At 39.6% G+C, this 16196-nt stretch overlaps 1 protein-coding gene across 1 annotated transcript in view; it reads right to left on the reverse strand.

The window, feature by feature from the left end:
• Nucleotides 1–16196, reverse strand: part of STK39 (serine threonine kinase 39) — a 267743-nt gene that overhangs the window by 76661 nt on the left and 174886 nt on the right. Inside the window, exons 15-16 of the mRNA XM_012650804.1 lie at nt 14836–14841; nt 13636–13670 (exon numbers count right to left, since the gene is read on the reverse strand). Coding sequence (XP_012506258.1) covers nt 13636–13670; nt 14836–14841 — 41 coding nt within the window. The remainder of the gene's footprint in view (nt 1–13635; nt 13671–14835; nt 14842–16196) is intronic.

Genomic DNA, 16196 nt, shown 5'->3' on the forward strand with positions numbered 1-16196 from the left:
CAATTTATTGTATGTAAATTATACCTGAAGTAAGTTTATTTTAAAAACTCAGAAGACTTAAACAAAGTTAATAAACCTATTATTTATCACTCAATAACTTATTTTTAGATTAAAAAATGCTAATATCTTATATGACCAAATAAAAAATGTCCCACCCAGGAATCTGCTCTGTTTGGAAGCCTCCCTGTTCCTCTCTATCCCTACCCCAGACTCCCTACCCCACTTTAGGCAGAACTTGGTCCCCATCCTTGCGCTCTGCTCCCAGATCATCCTGTACACTAAGGCACCTGTCACATTACACTGTGACCTATAAATTACTTAATGACCTCCTCACAGTGAAACACTTGTGTGCTGTGATTTTTACCTTTATATTCCTAACATCAAGAACAGAACTGGTGTTCCATTTACTTTTATTGGATAAATGGACAGATGGGTGGATAAAGAGATGGAAGAAATAAAGGAAAGAAAAACTAACCAAAAAGGGGTGCAAGAATGAAAAAGGAAGCTAAAAAAAGAATTTTTTGCAGACTCCAAAATTAGCAGGAGAATAGGAAGCCTTAAGTTGAAAAGGGTCATAGTAGATACTTCACGAAAATTAGGCAGATCTTGTCCTCAGTAATGAGCTCCAACCAGTGCTTTTCACTCAGTTTTCGAGTGTAATCTTCTTCATGTGGATGAAAAAGTAATATATGTCTTCTTCAGATGGGATAAAATTAACTGCTTTAGGAACCCTCTATTTGAGAAAATTGCTGCCATATAACCTCATTGGCTAATATTTCAAAACATAATAACTTAATAAACTTTATATCTACATCTCTTCAACTAGAATTTTAACTGAAAGGCAGATTTTAAGTAACAATATGATCGATCATTTCTATACTGTTTTCATTTTCCTAAGAAAACAATTCAACTATAATGGCATCTTCACACCTTCAACTGAGCAAGTATTTATATTTTTAAAAACCTAGGATTACCAAGGACTTGACTCATCATACTGAAACGATCTCTGTATATGTCTATCATCTCTAGAAAGATAAGGGTTATCTTCCCTTGGCACTTAACACAGCACTGCCTTGCTAGAGAGTTAGAACTTAAAAAAAACATTCACTGAATTGAATAAAGTGATGGTAGCTCTCTTTACTACGTGAAACCGTTAACCCACAAAGTTGCACAGGTCCCAAGCTCATGCCTCCTTAAATTTTATGTATTATGGGAATCAAGGGTATAATATAACTCCTAATATATCCTCATATCAAACTCCACTTTCAAAAAGGTTGATTCTAATTTCCCTTTCATTAAATGTCTAAATAATGCCTTGGTTTTGTTTTGTTTGTTTAAGACAGAGTCTGACTCTGTCACCCAGGCTAGAGTACAGTGGCATCATCATAGCTCACTGCAATCTCTAATTCCTGAATTTGCGTGATCCTCCCGCCTCAGCCTCCCAAGTGGCTGGGACTACAGATGCACGCCACCGCACTGGCTAACTTTTTCTATTTTTAGTAGAGATGAGTTCTCAGCTCTTGCTCAGGCTGGTCTTGAACTCCTGACCTCAAGCAATCCTCCCACCTCAGCCTCCCACAGTGCTAGGATTACAGGCGTGAGCTACCGCACCCAGCATGTTTTTTTTTTTTAATTATTTTTTTTTAATTTCAGAATATTACAGGGGTACAAATGCTTAGGTTACATAAACTGCCTTTGCACCACCTGAGTCAAAGCTACAAGCATGCCCATCCCCCAGACAGCATTCACCACATCCATTAGGTGTGAATTTACCTATCCCTTCTTCCCCCCTCCCACCTGCCTGATCCCAAATGAATGTTACCTCCATATTTGCACATAAGTGCTGATCAATTAGTACCAATTTAATGGTGAGTACATGTGGTGTTTGTGTTTCCTGGTTTTTAAATTACTTGGTGTCATGCCCATTTAACATAGCATGTAGGAAGGTAAGAATCTACTTCATTCATTTTTCAACAAGTGTTTAACAAGCTTCACACAGGGGTGAACAAAATTGACTGTTCCTTGCCCACATGGAGCTTACTGTTTGGTGAGACGATCACAGGATCTGAACTCACTAGGTGTGTCCAGGACCAGGCATTCCTTATGACTTTATTTTTAACAAGTTTAATGTTAACATGCTAAAATAAATATTATTGTTCGTGAAACATATTTGCTAAAGTTAAAACAAAAAATATGCAATCCTTCCAACCCTTAAAGTCAAACTCTTAGAGATATATTTGGAATGCAGCATGTAAAATAATAAAAGTTCCTAAGTATACACCTACGTTGATGGAAAAAGAAGCCACTGATCACACCTACTTGAAAAGTGGTTTGCCTAGGCTAAATTCACTTCTCCTATACTGCATGGTTTAGAGTATGGTGTTCACTGACTATGTGGGAAAAAGTATTTTAGGTTTTCTCTTCTTTTTTTTTTAATTGCATGATCTATCTCGACAGTTTCCGTCTCTATTTGCAAGTGAGGGCCCCTCTGTCTGGGTGACACAAAAATCAGATTCTTGAATTTTCCTATGAGAACGATAATGTTGCTGGTTGCTCATGTGATATCTAAATATAACAATTCCCTTAAATCAACACACAGCAAATGGGCACTTTGGATGGTGTCAGAATTTTTGAATTGAACCAACTGCTATCCTTTCCCTGAAAAAAGCATTTCCTTAACTTTAAGCTCAGAGTTGGTCAGTGGAAAGAAAGCAGACCTGAACCTGGGTTAGACCCTGAAGAAATAACTTGATGTTCTCATTCAATGAAGACAAGCCCCTGACTTCTAAGGAGGATCAATCTAAGGAAAAAAAAAAATATCAAGAACATTTTTACACATTTTGCAAAAATACAGTAGGTCAAGTTCTCTATGTTTTCCAAGGTTTTCTATAGAAAGAGCCATGAAATATGTTCTTCTTGAATTTAATTTCAAGTAAAGCTCACCTCTCTATATAATCTTAATCTGACAGGTTCACTTTTATCTGGAGAGGAGAACTATATAGACAACTATGATTTCCTGGTTGCTAACAAGCTGAAAGCTAAATTTACCTCTCAGTGATTGTAACTATATCATTTTGGGTTCCTGGTCCAATTCTTTTTCCATGCTCAAGATAGTTTTAAAGTCTCGTTTTTAGCTTTATTTTATTTCTCCTACTTTATGTTTTCATATTCTAAGTTGCCTCAAATCTTCTCTGGAAAAAAGCAAGGAAGAAATAAATCATTCATTTACATCATATGGTTACATCAATGCTTTCACAACTTGTGGTTTCTCTAAATATTTCTAGAGTATGTCACATGAATCCCCTTTTCCCCAAGTCATTACTCCATATGCCATTTTCTGCACACATCACAAAGCTCCTCTAGTTTAATTATTAAACTCTTGCTTAGTTTAAAACAACATTATTAAAAATATATTTTTTCTCACAATCTTTCCTCCCCCATTTCTAATAGGTGGCATACTCTCAAAATACATGGGCTGTGCCATAATTTCACCCTAATTCTCTGTCTAATTTCACCAGCACTCCTTTATAGAGACCTTGGGGAATGGCTTGCACGGGTTGTTTCTGGCCTCTGACAAAGGAGGATAAAAACTGCAGAACCAGAGAAGAAAGCAGGGCTGAGAACCATGTAGAAACCAAAAGAAACTCAGAAAGGAAATCCAAGGGGGTCACCATGCCAGATTGGCCAAAAATAGGTACAGAAGCCAGGGCATGACCTAGGACTCTGGGAATGGGAGACAGGGAAGAGAGCAAGAAGTGAAAAGCCAGTGGGGGTGGACCCCGGGCAAAAGCCTAGGATGGAGAGGTGGGCTTTGGCGGACAGCTGGATTCTGGCTTTAACTGCATGGTTTTTACTGGAATTTTGTTATCTCCCTTCATGCCTTCTGGCTTGAATCGGTGCTTATTACCTCCTCCCTACTCTGCTTCTCACAAATATCTAATATTTCAATAAGCGATAAGCAGAAATTAAAACTGCAAGGGGGTCAAACGCAAAGCAAGTATTTTCTGAACATTGATGGTGGTTTCCCTTTCTCTCCTTGGCCCCTGGGTTAGTGTCCACCCCTCATCATCTGTCCAACTATCCATGGAAGAATTCTCCCTTCAGAAATCATCTTCCCACACAACCTACACTCTGCCATAGAAACTGGCAATCTTCCCCGTGTATACTTAAAACAACAAACAGATATGTTCTGGCACAATTCATATTTCAAGTCAGGTTAGCACAGTTCAAAGGTAGAGGTTATGATGGAGTCTGAGCATTCCTGGAAAAACAATAACAACAGGTTTCAAAGATCTTAATTCTAGCTCCCTTCCTTCTAATTTAGGAGCTCTGTGGAGTCCACAGATAGGTTTCTGACGGTCTGTAAACCTACTTAAACTGCCTGCAAAGTGCTGTGTAAATGTTAAATATGCACTTGGGTGAGGGCAAGGGATGGGCAAGCTATAGTTTGAATCTGAGTTTTTAAATCTATAATCATCCGCCCAAGGTGAAGAACTATTACCTGTTTTACTCCTCGGCCCCCACGGCCTAACTCTACCCAATCGATCTTCAAACTACCCAGCTCTTGACCATAAATAAAAAATACAGTTCACACCCCACCTTGTACTCAGAAACCAGAGTACGTTTTCCTTTATCATTTGACTTGTCTTATTCATTTTTACATCACTGAATAAAATGTTTGCCGAACAAACAGAATTAATTAATCTGAGGCGTTCTACTTATTAGTCACTGATAGCAAAAAATCACTCACCAATAACTAATAGAGACAAATCTAATCGGAGGCTGATGATTCCTACTTTTTTAACTGAAAATAAATACAAACGACAGTAATAGGAGCAATTAAGTGTGTATGTGCAGAATAAAGGCAAACAACCCCCCAAATGTAGCCAAACAATATTGCCCTGCTTGATTAAATCATGTTTGCAGCTGTTTTGAGATTGTAAAACGCAGAAGCAATGCAAATGCGAATTTTCTCTGCAAATTCTCCTTGCAGGAGTGGCAGAGCAGAAAGGAGTACGATTAAGTCACAAGCGCAACACAGGTGCCACTTCTGACCACCGACAAAGATGCAGGCTGCTGTCAAACACAGCCACAGTCCTTTCCGATCCCTTTCCTGGTTTCTGACCTAAACTTTGTCATTAGCACATATTACTTACTCTGTGAAGATTCTGATCTTCTCCCAAATTCCAACCTCCTACTTTCAGCAGCATTATTATATATGCTTTAAAGCTAGAGGATTTCAATTTCCATTTTTTATTTGCACTCAGGAGGCTGCAGATTATCTGGTATAGAAATCCCCTAGAGTGAGGATCTCTTTATATAAAATAATTCCCCACACTCACGATTCTTTTATGTCAGAACAACAACAGACACAGGGCATTATTATTGAGGATTTAGCTAGTGGAAAGCAACCTCTCCAATCAGGGACAGGACAGCACTCTATAAAAATAATTATTACTCCCTTCTCTGGGGTGGTTGTGGGAAAGCCTTTGTTCATTTCTGCAACATGTTAAAATGTATCATTTCTGCATGGCTCCTATTTTGGGAGGTATGCAGGAGCATAAGTACATAGCAGTAGCTGACTTCTGAGGGACCGGGGAGCAGGCCTTGAGACTGTGTGCAGCACATCAAAGGTATTGTCAGTTTAACGGCAGAGATACCCTCCCTTTAAGGTAACCTTACACTTAATGGACCTTTCTACAGTTTCAATACCAATCGCATAGTAGTGAGTAGGATGGGAAAAAATATATATGTCCTTTCCTTATCTCTCAATATGCAACTGGAAGTGCAAGGCCAATATGATAAGTTTAGAGTCCTTAAACATGGTGATTTAGTGAACATCATAAAGTCGATTCTAGCCTAAGAGAGGTTACTGGGCATCAGCTTGATTCGTCCTTAAAGTAGTCTTGATAAAATACTGAGATATGACCCAAAGGCTCTTTATAAAAAAGGTGCTAACACTGAAAAGAGCAGCCTATAATAATTTCTCTGAGAAACAGGAGGGAAAGTAAAAAAGGACCAGGAGTTTAGAAAGAAAAGAAAGCAGAAAACTGAAATGTAAAAAACGCCACCAAATCTACAAACACCCAAATTCACATGCTTTGTCTGCTGCACTGTGGTGGGGCAGACCAGGGAAGCCAGTGACAGCTTTGCAGCAAGGGGAATGAAGGCTTGTCTGTCTAGAGTGCAAGAGGATGCAGTGGGCACGTTGGGAATGGGCCACAGAAGACAAAGAAGATGGGGAAAGGAGACTGAGCATGCAAACCAACCGACGTATCTAAGAGCCCAAAGAGGTAACGATTCCAACAGACCCACTGCCAAAGAGAGTGGTTATGTTAAATTCTCCTTTAAGTAAATATAGGAAAAAATGAGTAAGTACACTGAAGAGGAATCAACAGAGAAGAGAAAGAAAAGCATTCAGTAAGCAGCGAGCTCCTTACAACTTCTACTGAATAATGGAAAAGTAAAGGTATAAGTCAAAGGAAAAAAAAAGGCATTACTCATTTGCATCTTTGAAACTATGAGCAACCAAAAAGAGTTATACACAAGAATATAATGATGTTACTTCAAAACTCAGTCTGGTTAAAAAAAAAATCAAGTTAGTCTTAAAACTGCGCCTTGGTGCCTTTTCACATTTCTTTTTCCGTTCCTACCACACCCTGTTGTTTCCTCTCCTTTTAATCTGCAGAGCACAGCTAGAAGCCACACAGCAGAGCTGGAAGGCATCCCCTAGAGCAGAAACACTCAGGCCTCCTGACTCACCCACCCCCGCACACCTCCACAGCAGGCCGGACGCAGCCTGAGCCAGCTGCTCCCGTGCACACCGACATTCCAACAACTACACCATTATTCTCAATTATATTTATTTGAACAATTCATCATGTGTTGCCTTATATGGTTATTTAATTTTTCCTTGTTTATATCTTTATTTTCTTAAACTAAAATATAATAATGTCTCGTTGCTACAGCACTGGGTCCTAGGATGCTAAGCTAAGGTACCCATCAGGTACCCCATATTCTAAAGAGTGCTGCAAATAGGAGAGGCCAGCTGCTCCTTTTAAGATTTATTAACGATTGGCCAAAATGGCTATGCTAGCCCCAACCATGACCTCTGAGTCCCCCAACTCCTACCTCTATTTTAAGAAGTGGGGGGAGGGGTGTAGAATGACAGAGAATCATGATGAATTATCCAGTGAGTGAACTGGGGCTCCCCACTACCAACCCCACTGCAGTGTCTCCAGAGATTTCTCTATAGATCAGAGAGGCCTGCAAGGAGGGAAGGCTGGCATCCTACTCCCTAGATAGATACCTGCTTTAGGAAGCAGAGTTATCCATCAGCCCTACCCCTAATGACCTGAGCAAGGAAAAGAAGACTAGTGAGACACAGTGGAGTGCAGAGGAGGAGCAGCCTTCGAATGTGCATGCACACCCACACCTATGGCGTGGTACGCAAAGGAATCAACTGGAAGGTAGCCAAAATCAAGCCATCTTGCCATTACCCCCCTCCTGAGGACCACCTGCTTGCCTTTCCAGGTGAAGGGAAGAAGTGAAGCTGGCTTAGACCTCTTGAAAGGGGCCTACCAGGGTCCCCACTAAAGCCCAGCATTTGGACAATGCCTGCCTCAGAGGACAGTGGTAGCCGGTTAGTCTTAGAGAAGCAGTGATGACAAAGAGGAGAAAGTAGCCCAAACGGAGAGAAAGAGCTAACTGTGTCCCCTCCTCAGGTAGAGGGGACAGATGCGTGAGGGGAGAGGACAACGGCTAATGTGAATATGAAATGGAAGTTTAAACTAAACTCGACTTTTTTATATCTTAAGTGACTGGAAAATGGTGGCCTAATGCCCATGTCGCCATTAAAAAATGGGAACAGAAGATTCAACAGAGCTTTGTGAAGGGCAGAGACTAAAGAAAAATAAAACTTTCATTTTTTACTCCAGAAAGTCTAGATCGTTCAATAAACTGATTTAAATGAAATGAACGAAGGATTATTAAATATCTTGTAGCACCGATTTTTTTTTTTCAGTTCCCTCTTTTCTTTTAGATCTTCTGGAAGGACAGAGGTAAAAGAGACAGAACATTGAAAAACATAAAAGATTCTTCTTAGCTACTTGGATGCTGCTAAAAATACTCTAAGCAAACACTACACCTCCCTGCAACAGAGCAGTTAGGCTAATGCAGTCAGAAGGCCAATCTGACCAGGATCCTTGGTGTGATTTACAATGTTAGAGTTTAAAATGGTATAGCCCATGCTGTGGTAATAAACATTCATTTTAAGTGCTTTAGAGGACTAATAATTCATCTGAACATTCTCAGAGAAAGCTTTCTGTTTCAGGGGAGGGAGCAAAATGGTGCAATCAAACCATAAAAAGAGAATAGATCAAGGGATAAAAGCCCCATCAGCTTTTTGACTGAGCTGACCTTGTGTCTGCTCCACTGCAAGAAACTCTAGAACCAACTCCAGACAAAGGTGCGCAGTTTGATTTTATTGAATCCCCAGAGCTTTTCCATTAAGACAATAAAGGCCATCAGCTGGAAAATTCTCCATATAGGGACTTGAAAAGTCATCTTAAAGTATCCACTGCAGCATGCTCTAACTTACACAATTAGTGCAGATGAAGGACCCAAACCTTGCGGGTGTGGGGGACCAACCTCTCCTCCCCAGGGCTCTGTGTGTCAGAGAGAATGGTTTGCTTCCTTAACCAGGGCAGAAGCTCTCTGGTGCTTTTTTTGAAAAGAGATATATCTCTGCAAACAAAAATGAGCCAAAGGGTTTTAAAGAGGACTTATGACTTAAATATTTTGTGGCCAGGTATGCTTGACGGCATCTTCGATATCCAAATTCATTAAAAACTCCACCAAAACTCGTATTTTCCTTCGGAGATTAAAGTTACTTAGCTGCTTACCTCACTTGGGAAACTCACTGAGCTAAGTAGATTACCAGAGGAGAATGCAGAGTTTTATTTTCTGAAAAATTTTGAAAAGAATAGCTTTCACATTTGTGTGATAGTCTGATTTCTACGTGGCCTGCAGGCTGAAAGCTCAGAGGATAATCTCTAGTTACTCTATGCAGCCAAATTCTGATTAAATTAAGATCCTTAGCAAGTGATGGGCTTCTATTGTGCCATGGTTTCCTAAAATACAGTGGATATTTTTGACCGCCTTCTTAGTCTATGCTTTTAAGTTCAGGTGAATTAATGTTGCTTACTGCCTTTCATAAACACTGGGGAAAAGGAGACCACTTTTAAGAGGCTATCTCCAGGCCCCAGGCACAGACCGGGGCTTGGGTAAATGAAACCTGCTAGAAAAACACTACCCAAACCGCCCCACTCTCCAATAACTGGCTCTTGCTTTGTTCTTTCCACCTCCTTTCCTGCAGATTCTTGCTATTCTCCAGTTACATCTCTGCCTTATCTCCTAGGCTTAATACCTCCTGACTACCAGCTACTGCCATCCAAACTTGGCCCATATCCAGGTACTGAAATCATCTCTTCCGCCCAACTCTGCAATCCCACAGGTGATTTCCTGGGCAATGCTGCTCGAGTGATTTCACCCCAGGGCTTCCTTTACCTATGTAACGCCCTTGGCAGCATAATACTGCCTAAACGTGGTCAGTGCCAGCAACAGACTGAAGCATCATGCTATTGACAAGACGGTTTTCATCACCATTTGCAAAAGGAACAACTAATGACAGCACTGATAACCAGTGGTCACTGAGTACCTTGTAAAACCATTAAGCCCTTGCCCAGATGCTCTTAGAATTGTCAGTTGATGCACCAAAAACAAACAAACAAAAAACCCAGTGTGAAAGCAGCACTATGGAAGACTCAGGATCTCTGAGAGTGAACTGAAGAAAATGAAGACTTCTCTGAGTTAACCAATTCCCTCTCAGCTACCATACAACATCCAGAATACACAGCTAATGTTGGATAACGACAAGAATGGAGGTGGGGGGGAAAACAAACTCGAATTTCTGAGTGACCAAAAGTCCTGATAATTCTCTTACCATGTTGCCTCTTGTCACTTCCAAAATATTTTTATTACTTTCTATTACCTACAAAGTGAAATTAAAATCCTGTAGCATAAAAGCCGCAACCTAGTGTCTGCCAATCTTTATTTCTGGCCTTTTCTTTAATTGCAAGTTATCCCAGGCAGTGTTTAAATCAGTGCCCACCATGATCACATAACACAATTCCTGCTTAACTAAACAGGAGCATAACTCACTCGGCAAGTAAATTAACTTCTGAGCTTTGGGTTTTTTCATCTGTAAATGAGAATAATATTAGTATCTATTTCACAGGGTTGTTAGAAGTAAAGGCAATAAGGCAATGGGGATTTAACACATTGCCTTGCACATGGCTAGCAGGCAGTAAATGCTATCTGCAGTAGTAATTATTACTCCAGCCACCACGTGGGGACTTGCAGTTCCTTCACTATGCACTACACTTTCCTGACCTGTGTCTGTGTCCACATTCTTCCTTGGGAAATAATCAGACGTATATAGGGTGGCACTGTTTGTAACAGTGAAGAATCAGAAACATTCTACATGTAGAGAACTGGGTGTTAGATTCTAAAGGAGGGGACTTCGTGGGAACCAAAGAGTCAGACCTCTATCTCAGAGATTTCGTAGGCAGGTATACCTTTGCAAATTACCTTGTACTTTTAAGCAATCCCTTTTATCAGCTAAAAGAGTTGACATAGTAAACTGTATATTCCATATGATTATGATTTATACACTATAAAGAGGAAAAAAAGTAAGATTCATACATGTATTATCTTCTTTGTAGCATTTGGCATATACTAGACACCCTACGTGTGTTCCACAATGATAATCCAAGGTCATGGAAGTTCACTGCCAACTTCAGGGGAGCCTGAATGTTAGGAATGTGGCAGGCATTGCATCAGGCCCTGTAATACCAAGAAATATGAGACCGGGAAGAAGGCATAACAAAAATTAGAAAAGAAATTGTATACCATGAACTACAGAGAGACACTTAAAATCTTCCTCTACTATCAGAATAATGGCCATCCAAATAGGTCCACAGGCAAATCTCAGGCACCTGAGCATATGTTACCTTTCATGACAAACAGGGACTTTGCAGATGGTGATTACATTAAGGACCTTGAGATGGGAGATTATCCTAGTGGGTCCACTCTAATCACACGCGTCCTTAAAAGCGGACAGCCTTTCCTCCCAGTGGTCACAGAAAGAGACGTGATGGCAGAAGCAAGGCAGGAGAGATGTTAGGTTGCTGGCTTTGCAGATGGAGGAAGGGGGCCAAGAGCCGAGGGGCGCCGGTGGTCAGCTGCAAGCTAGAAAAGGCAAGGAAATAGATTCTCCCTGTGGGCCTCCCGAAAGGAATGCAGCCCTGCAGACACCTTGATTTTAGCCCATTGAGATGCTTGTTGAACTTCTGACCTACAGAACTAGAAGATAATAAATTCATGCTGATTTAAGCCACTGGGTTTGGGATCATTTGTCATGGCAGCAATAGAAAACTAATACAAAGGCCAACCAATGAAATTCACTGGGCAGCAGAGATGTCCCACAATACCACCAGTTGACAACTGTATGAATTTTACCAAAGAAGTTTTCTGGCACTTTAGGGATTGCAAAATAAAGTTGAAGTTATATTCCAAGAAGTCTGGTTTCAATGCGGAAAGAAACGTTAATACGAAAAAAGCCCCCAAACTGAAATATGCTTGTTACCTTTCCAAGACTCAACATTTTCAAGGAAGAAATCTTACCACTCATTATCTCTAGGGATATGGTAACTGAGAACTGAAATAACTTTGCAAACAGTCTCCAGAATTATTCATCTCTGATCAAGAGGACAAGTCCTAAGAGACAACCTTCCCTGATAAACCTGGAGACGAGAATTTTTAGAATGCTAAGAGCAGCAGGTTACCTCATCAGCAGCCAGGAGAGGTGGAATATAAAAAAGGATAAGGGAGACAGGCTGTGCATAGCGACAGGAAGGATAACTTAAAATACTAAGGCGTTTGTTAAAATTTCAGGCTATTACGAGCCAAGGTATCAGGTAATTAACATTGACTTAAATGCCACCAAAGCTTTTTAAGGTACCCACTATTTTTAAGACATTTTCACTTCATGCCTATCTATGCAATGACATTAAAAGGCTTATAAGAAAGAAGTTAAGAGTTCACAGAAGATGTGAATGTCTTAGAAATATGACCAATCGGTCCAGCATGCATGACCACTGCTGGTCACAGCGTTGGGGGACTTAGGATGACAGGAGAGCAAGGAGGTTGCCCCTTCACTTTGCCACTCTTAAAAGGTTGATATTGGGAGTGGAGGGCAGTGGCTCACGCCTGTAGTTCCAGCTACTCAAGAGGCTGAGGCAGGAGGATCACTAGAACCTAGGAGTTCCAGGCTGCAGTGAGCTATGATTGTGCCACTGCACTGTAGCCTGGATGACAGAGAGAGACCCTAAATCTTAAAATTAAACAAAAATTACAAAAAAGGTTGATGTTGGGATTCGATTCCTGACCCTGACAGGTCATGTGACATTGCATAATTCACCCCGCTTCTCTGAAGTCAGATGAGATTCCCCCGAAAATGTTCTGCATCAGAGCTAGTCATGGGTAAGCTCCACAGAGGCAGGCAGCTTCTGCCTCCTACCTGCCACCAGGTGTCTGGTTTCACCATTCTAATTTTAGTGAGGAAACGGGGGACGAAGAAGACATCTTTACTAGGGAACTTTCTGCTAAAGAGGGTTCCAGGGGAAGGAGCATTTCACACTTTAAAACTTGAACTATGAAACTTGGTCCTGACACCTAGAAGTAGGTACAGACAACAGATACTGGTGACAATCCTAGGGGAGGTCATCTAAGCTGGGTATAAATGAAAGGCAGAGAATGCTTGTGCAAGGCCCTCTTTTCTATCTGGGCCACAGAAACTGTCCTTGAACTTCTTACAGCACAGAGTCCATTCTTGTTTTAAAGACAGAGTATTTAAAAGAACAAAACAGGTTATGTTGAAAGGATTAACTTACTTGGGAATTTTTGTAGATGAAATCTAGCAAAGAAGTATTTTTTTTTATATATACCTTTCCACTATAAAGAACTGCAAAAAATAAAAATCTCTCAAGGCATCTGACATGAAAAAGTTTGTGAAACACGTCTTTTGTTAAGAATCACTTGGTTGGCACTTACATAGTACATACATAAGGGTCTATGACATGCTAGACCTTGTAAGGCTCTAAGAGCATAAGGGTGACCTCTCATCTCCTCCAACTGTTACATCCAACACATGTTACTTTCTCTAACCCCAGGGTGCTCACAGCAAATGGCCAAGGGAAGATTTTTTAAAGAATAAGCATTAGAAGGAAGAACCCAAAAGAAAAGCTTTAAAATGGAACCCTGTCTTTGTGTTCTATCACTGGTGAGCAAGTTACACTGGGAAACCATTCAGTTTTGTAGCCTCTCTGTTCAGGGCCTTCATTAAAACCCAGTGCTAAGAACTCAGCCCTAACACAAAGTGAGCTGTGACACAGATGATGACAATCTCTGCTGACCCAAGAGCCACGCCAGCTCCTAAGTAATCCCCATGTGCTTTGATACTGGGCTTACTCAGTTATATATCTTCAGGTTTCCCAAAGTCTAAGAGCATTTCACTGAAGTCAAAATTCAAGGCTACAAGGGATTTCCTACTAGGCAGTTTTCAAACATCATTTTTGCACATACAAGTTTTCATATGCTGCAATACTGAAAAATTGAAAATAATACTTTTTAAGTAATGTAAGTTTGGGCACATTCAATCAAAATATAAGGCAGCCATGAAAAAGGATTGTATAGATTTATATTCATTGACATGAAATGATATCTAGGAAATATTACTACAACAGCAGATTATAAAACAATATGTGTTGTTTTATAATTAAATGTTTATACAATGACATTTTAAAATTTTAAAGTATACACTATCACGTATGTAGGGAAAAGTTTAGAAGAATATTTATCAAGAGGCTAATGATGATCTATCTCTGGGTGGTGAGATGATGGATGATGTTATGTCTTGATCTTTTTTCTTTATTTTGATTTTTTAAATTTCTAAGATGACCATGTATGGCTTAAAAATAAAGAAGTAATAAATATCTTTAAAGAACCCTATACATTCTCTGTTGTTGAAAGTATTCTTACTTACGAACAATGTCTTCTCATTGTCAGGGAAAAAAAGATGATGTTAGCTCCCAATGAATGGTTTTTAATTCTTCTGTTTTGCTTCCCTTACACTACCAAATTTTCCTGAATATAAACCTTCTTTCCAGTAGAAGGATTTTATATCTGCAGAAGGCAACACCCTACACTCCCCTGTAGCACCTATACTCATATTATCTCTCCATATCACACCATCAATAACACTGAATTAGCATCAGAAGATCCAGATGCCAGCCAGCCGCAGAATTAGCTCTGTGACCGTAGGAAAGCCACTTAACATTGCCAATCTTTCTTTTTCATCTATCGGCAGCAAATGTTGGACGAAAGGAAAAATTAAATCAGGCAAGTGATGTGACAGTGCTTTCAAAATTATAAAACACTGTAAATGCTGATTGCTATTTGCACCATCGTTTTAGTATCTCCTCTGAGAAAAATATTTTCAGATATTTCTGTCACAATATTTAATGATGACTTTATCAGGAAACATTGTTAAAAGAATATTTATGTGAAGTGTTAATGAGGAGGCAGGTAAATGTAACAATCCCAAAAGTACAGGAATTTTTTACTGCACTCAAAATGGAACTGAACAGAGCCAGGCCACTGGGTCAAGTGGAGAAGAACACGGACCAACATGTGAGACAGACCTAGGTTCAAGACCCATTTCTGCTTCTTATGAGCTTTATAGTGTTAGAGAAATTATTTCATGACTCTAAACCTTACCTGTGAAATGTCAGTAACAACAGGATTGATGTTATGGTGGTTTTATGACGATTAAACAAGACAAAGCAGATAACATGCTTATATAATAGTTCCTGTCACATAGTAGGTACTTCATCTTTTTAAAGGACACCACTAACAATAAAGCCAAGATGTGCAACAATGACTCCAATTCCCACAGGAAAGAAAACAACCAAAAGAGACATCCAAAAAATTAAAGAAAATGCTGAGCATTTTTTCAGGTTAAAGAACTGTATTTCTAATAATTTGGTGTCTACATAATAACATATACCACATTGCTGAAAAACAAATATGGTCTTCCCAGAAATAATTTAAGACTGGTAAGCCCCTTACCAAAGACCATAGCCTGACACTGTCCCTGGATTCATCCTACCCATTACTCTTCTCAAAATTTGGTTGTTGGGGAAAAAAAAAAAAAAATACACACTGGTTACTATGGGAACAAGCAAGCCAAAGATAACATCCAGACAAAAGGGCTCTCACCTTCCTCTAACTACCCACAGCTCTTCTTTTTATCTCTCTTCTTATTGCATTTATCACTTTCTACCTTGTATTAGAGTCACCTGTGCAGGATCTGATCTCTCCGCCTACACGGTAAGCTCTTTGAGTGCAGAAATCGTGTCTTATTCATCTTTGGATTTTCAACAAAGCCTTGCACAAAGAAAGCAGTAAATAAGCAGTTTGTTGGGGGTGAGGGGAAAAGAACATGTACAAAAAAAAGCACTGCACAACTGAACACTGTGCCTACACTATTTAACCTTTGCGGGAAAAAATTAATGAAGGCTCCCAGCCACTTGACTAGTAAGAATTATGCAATTAACCCTATTTTACAGGATAGAGAACAGTTTAAGAATTTAATTCCTTCCGAATCATGATATGACAGAGTTAGAATTAGGGATACTAACACTAAAACAGAGGATCAATGTTGTTTCTAACAGAGTTTTCTTTATGAAATCATAATTTACTAAACTTATTGTTTAAAAATAGCTAACTATACCTTTTAATGGAGAAACTAAAATAATAAGTTGAATTAGGCAGCAACTGTCATCCTGAAGGAGTTTTGTTAAAATAAATATCCTATTCCAGAGATCATTTTTCCCCACAAGCAGGAAGCCACTGTGTTGATCCGGGGTCTACTGCTAGTAATACATAGTATCATTAAGTATTCTTCTAATTCATTTCGTAAATTCATGAATTTACAAAAAGTTAAATCCATTATGAACAAGTAAATGGGACATACCATACCAGCATATCTATGTATGACAATTGTCAGGGTGGCC

This window comes from Propithecus coquereli, unplaced genomic scaffold (assembly GCF_000956105.1).
Source record: "Propithecus coquereli isolate 6110/MARCELLA unplaced genomic scaffold, Pcoq_1.0 Scaffold34, whole genome shotgun sequence".
Classification (NCBI taxonomy): domain Eukaryota; kingdom Metazoa; phylum Chordata; class Mammalia; order Primates; family Indriidae; genus Propithecus; species Propithecus coquereli.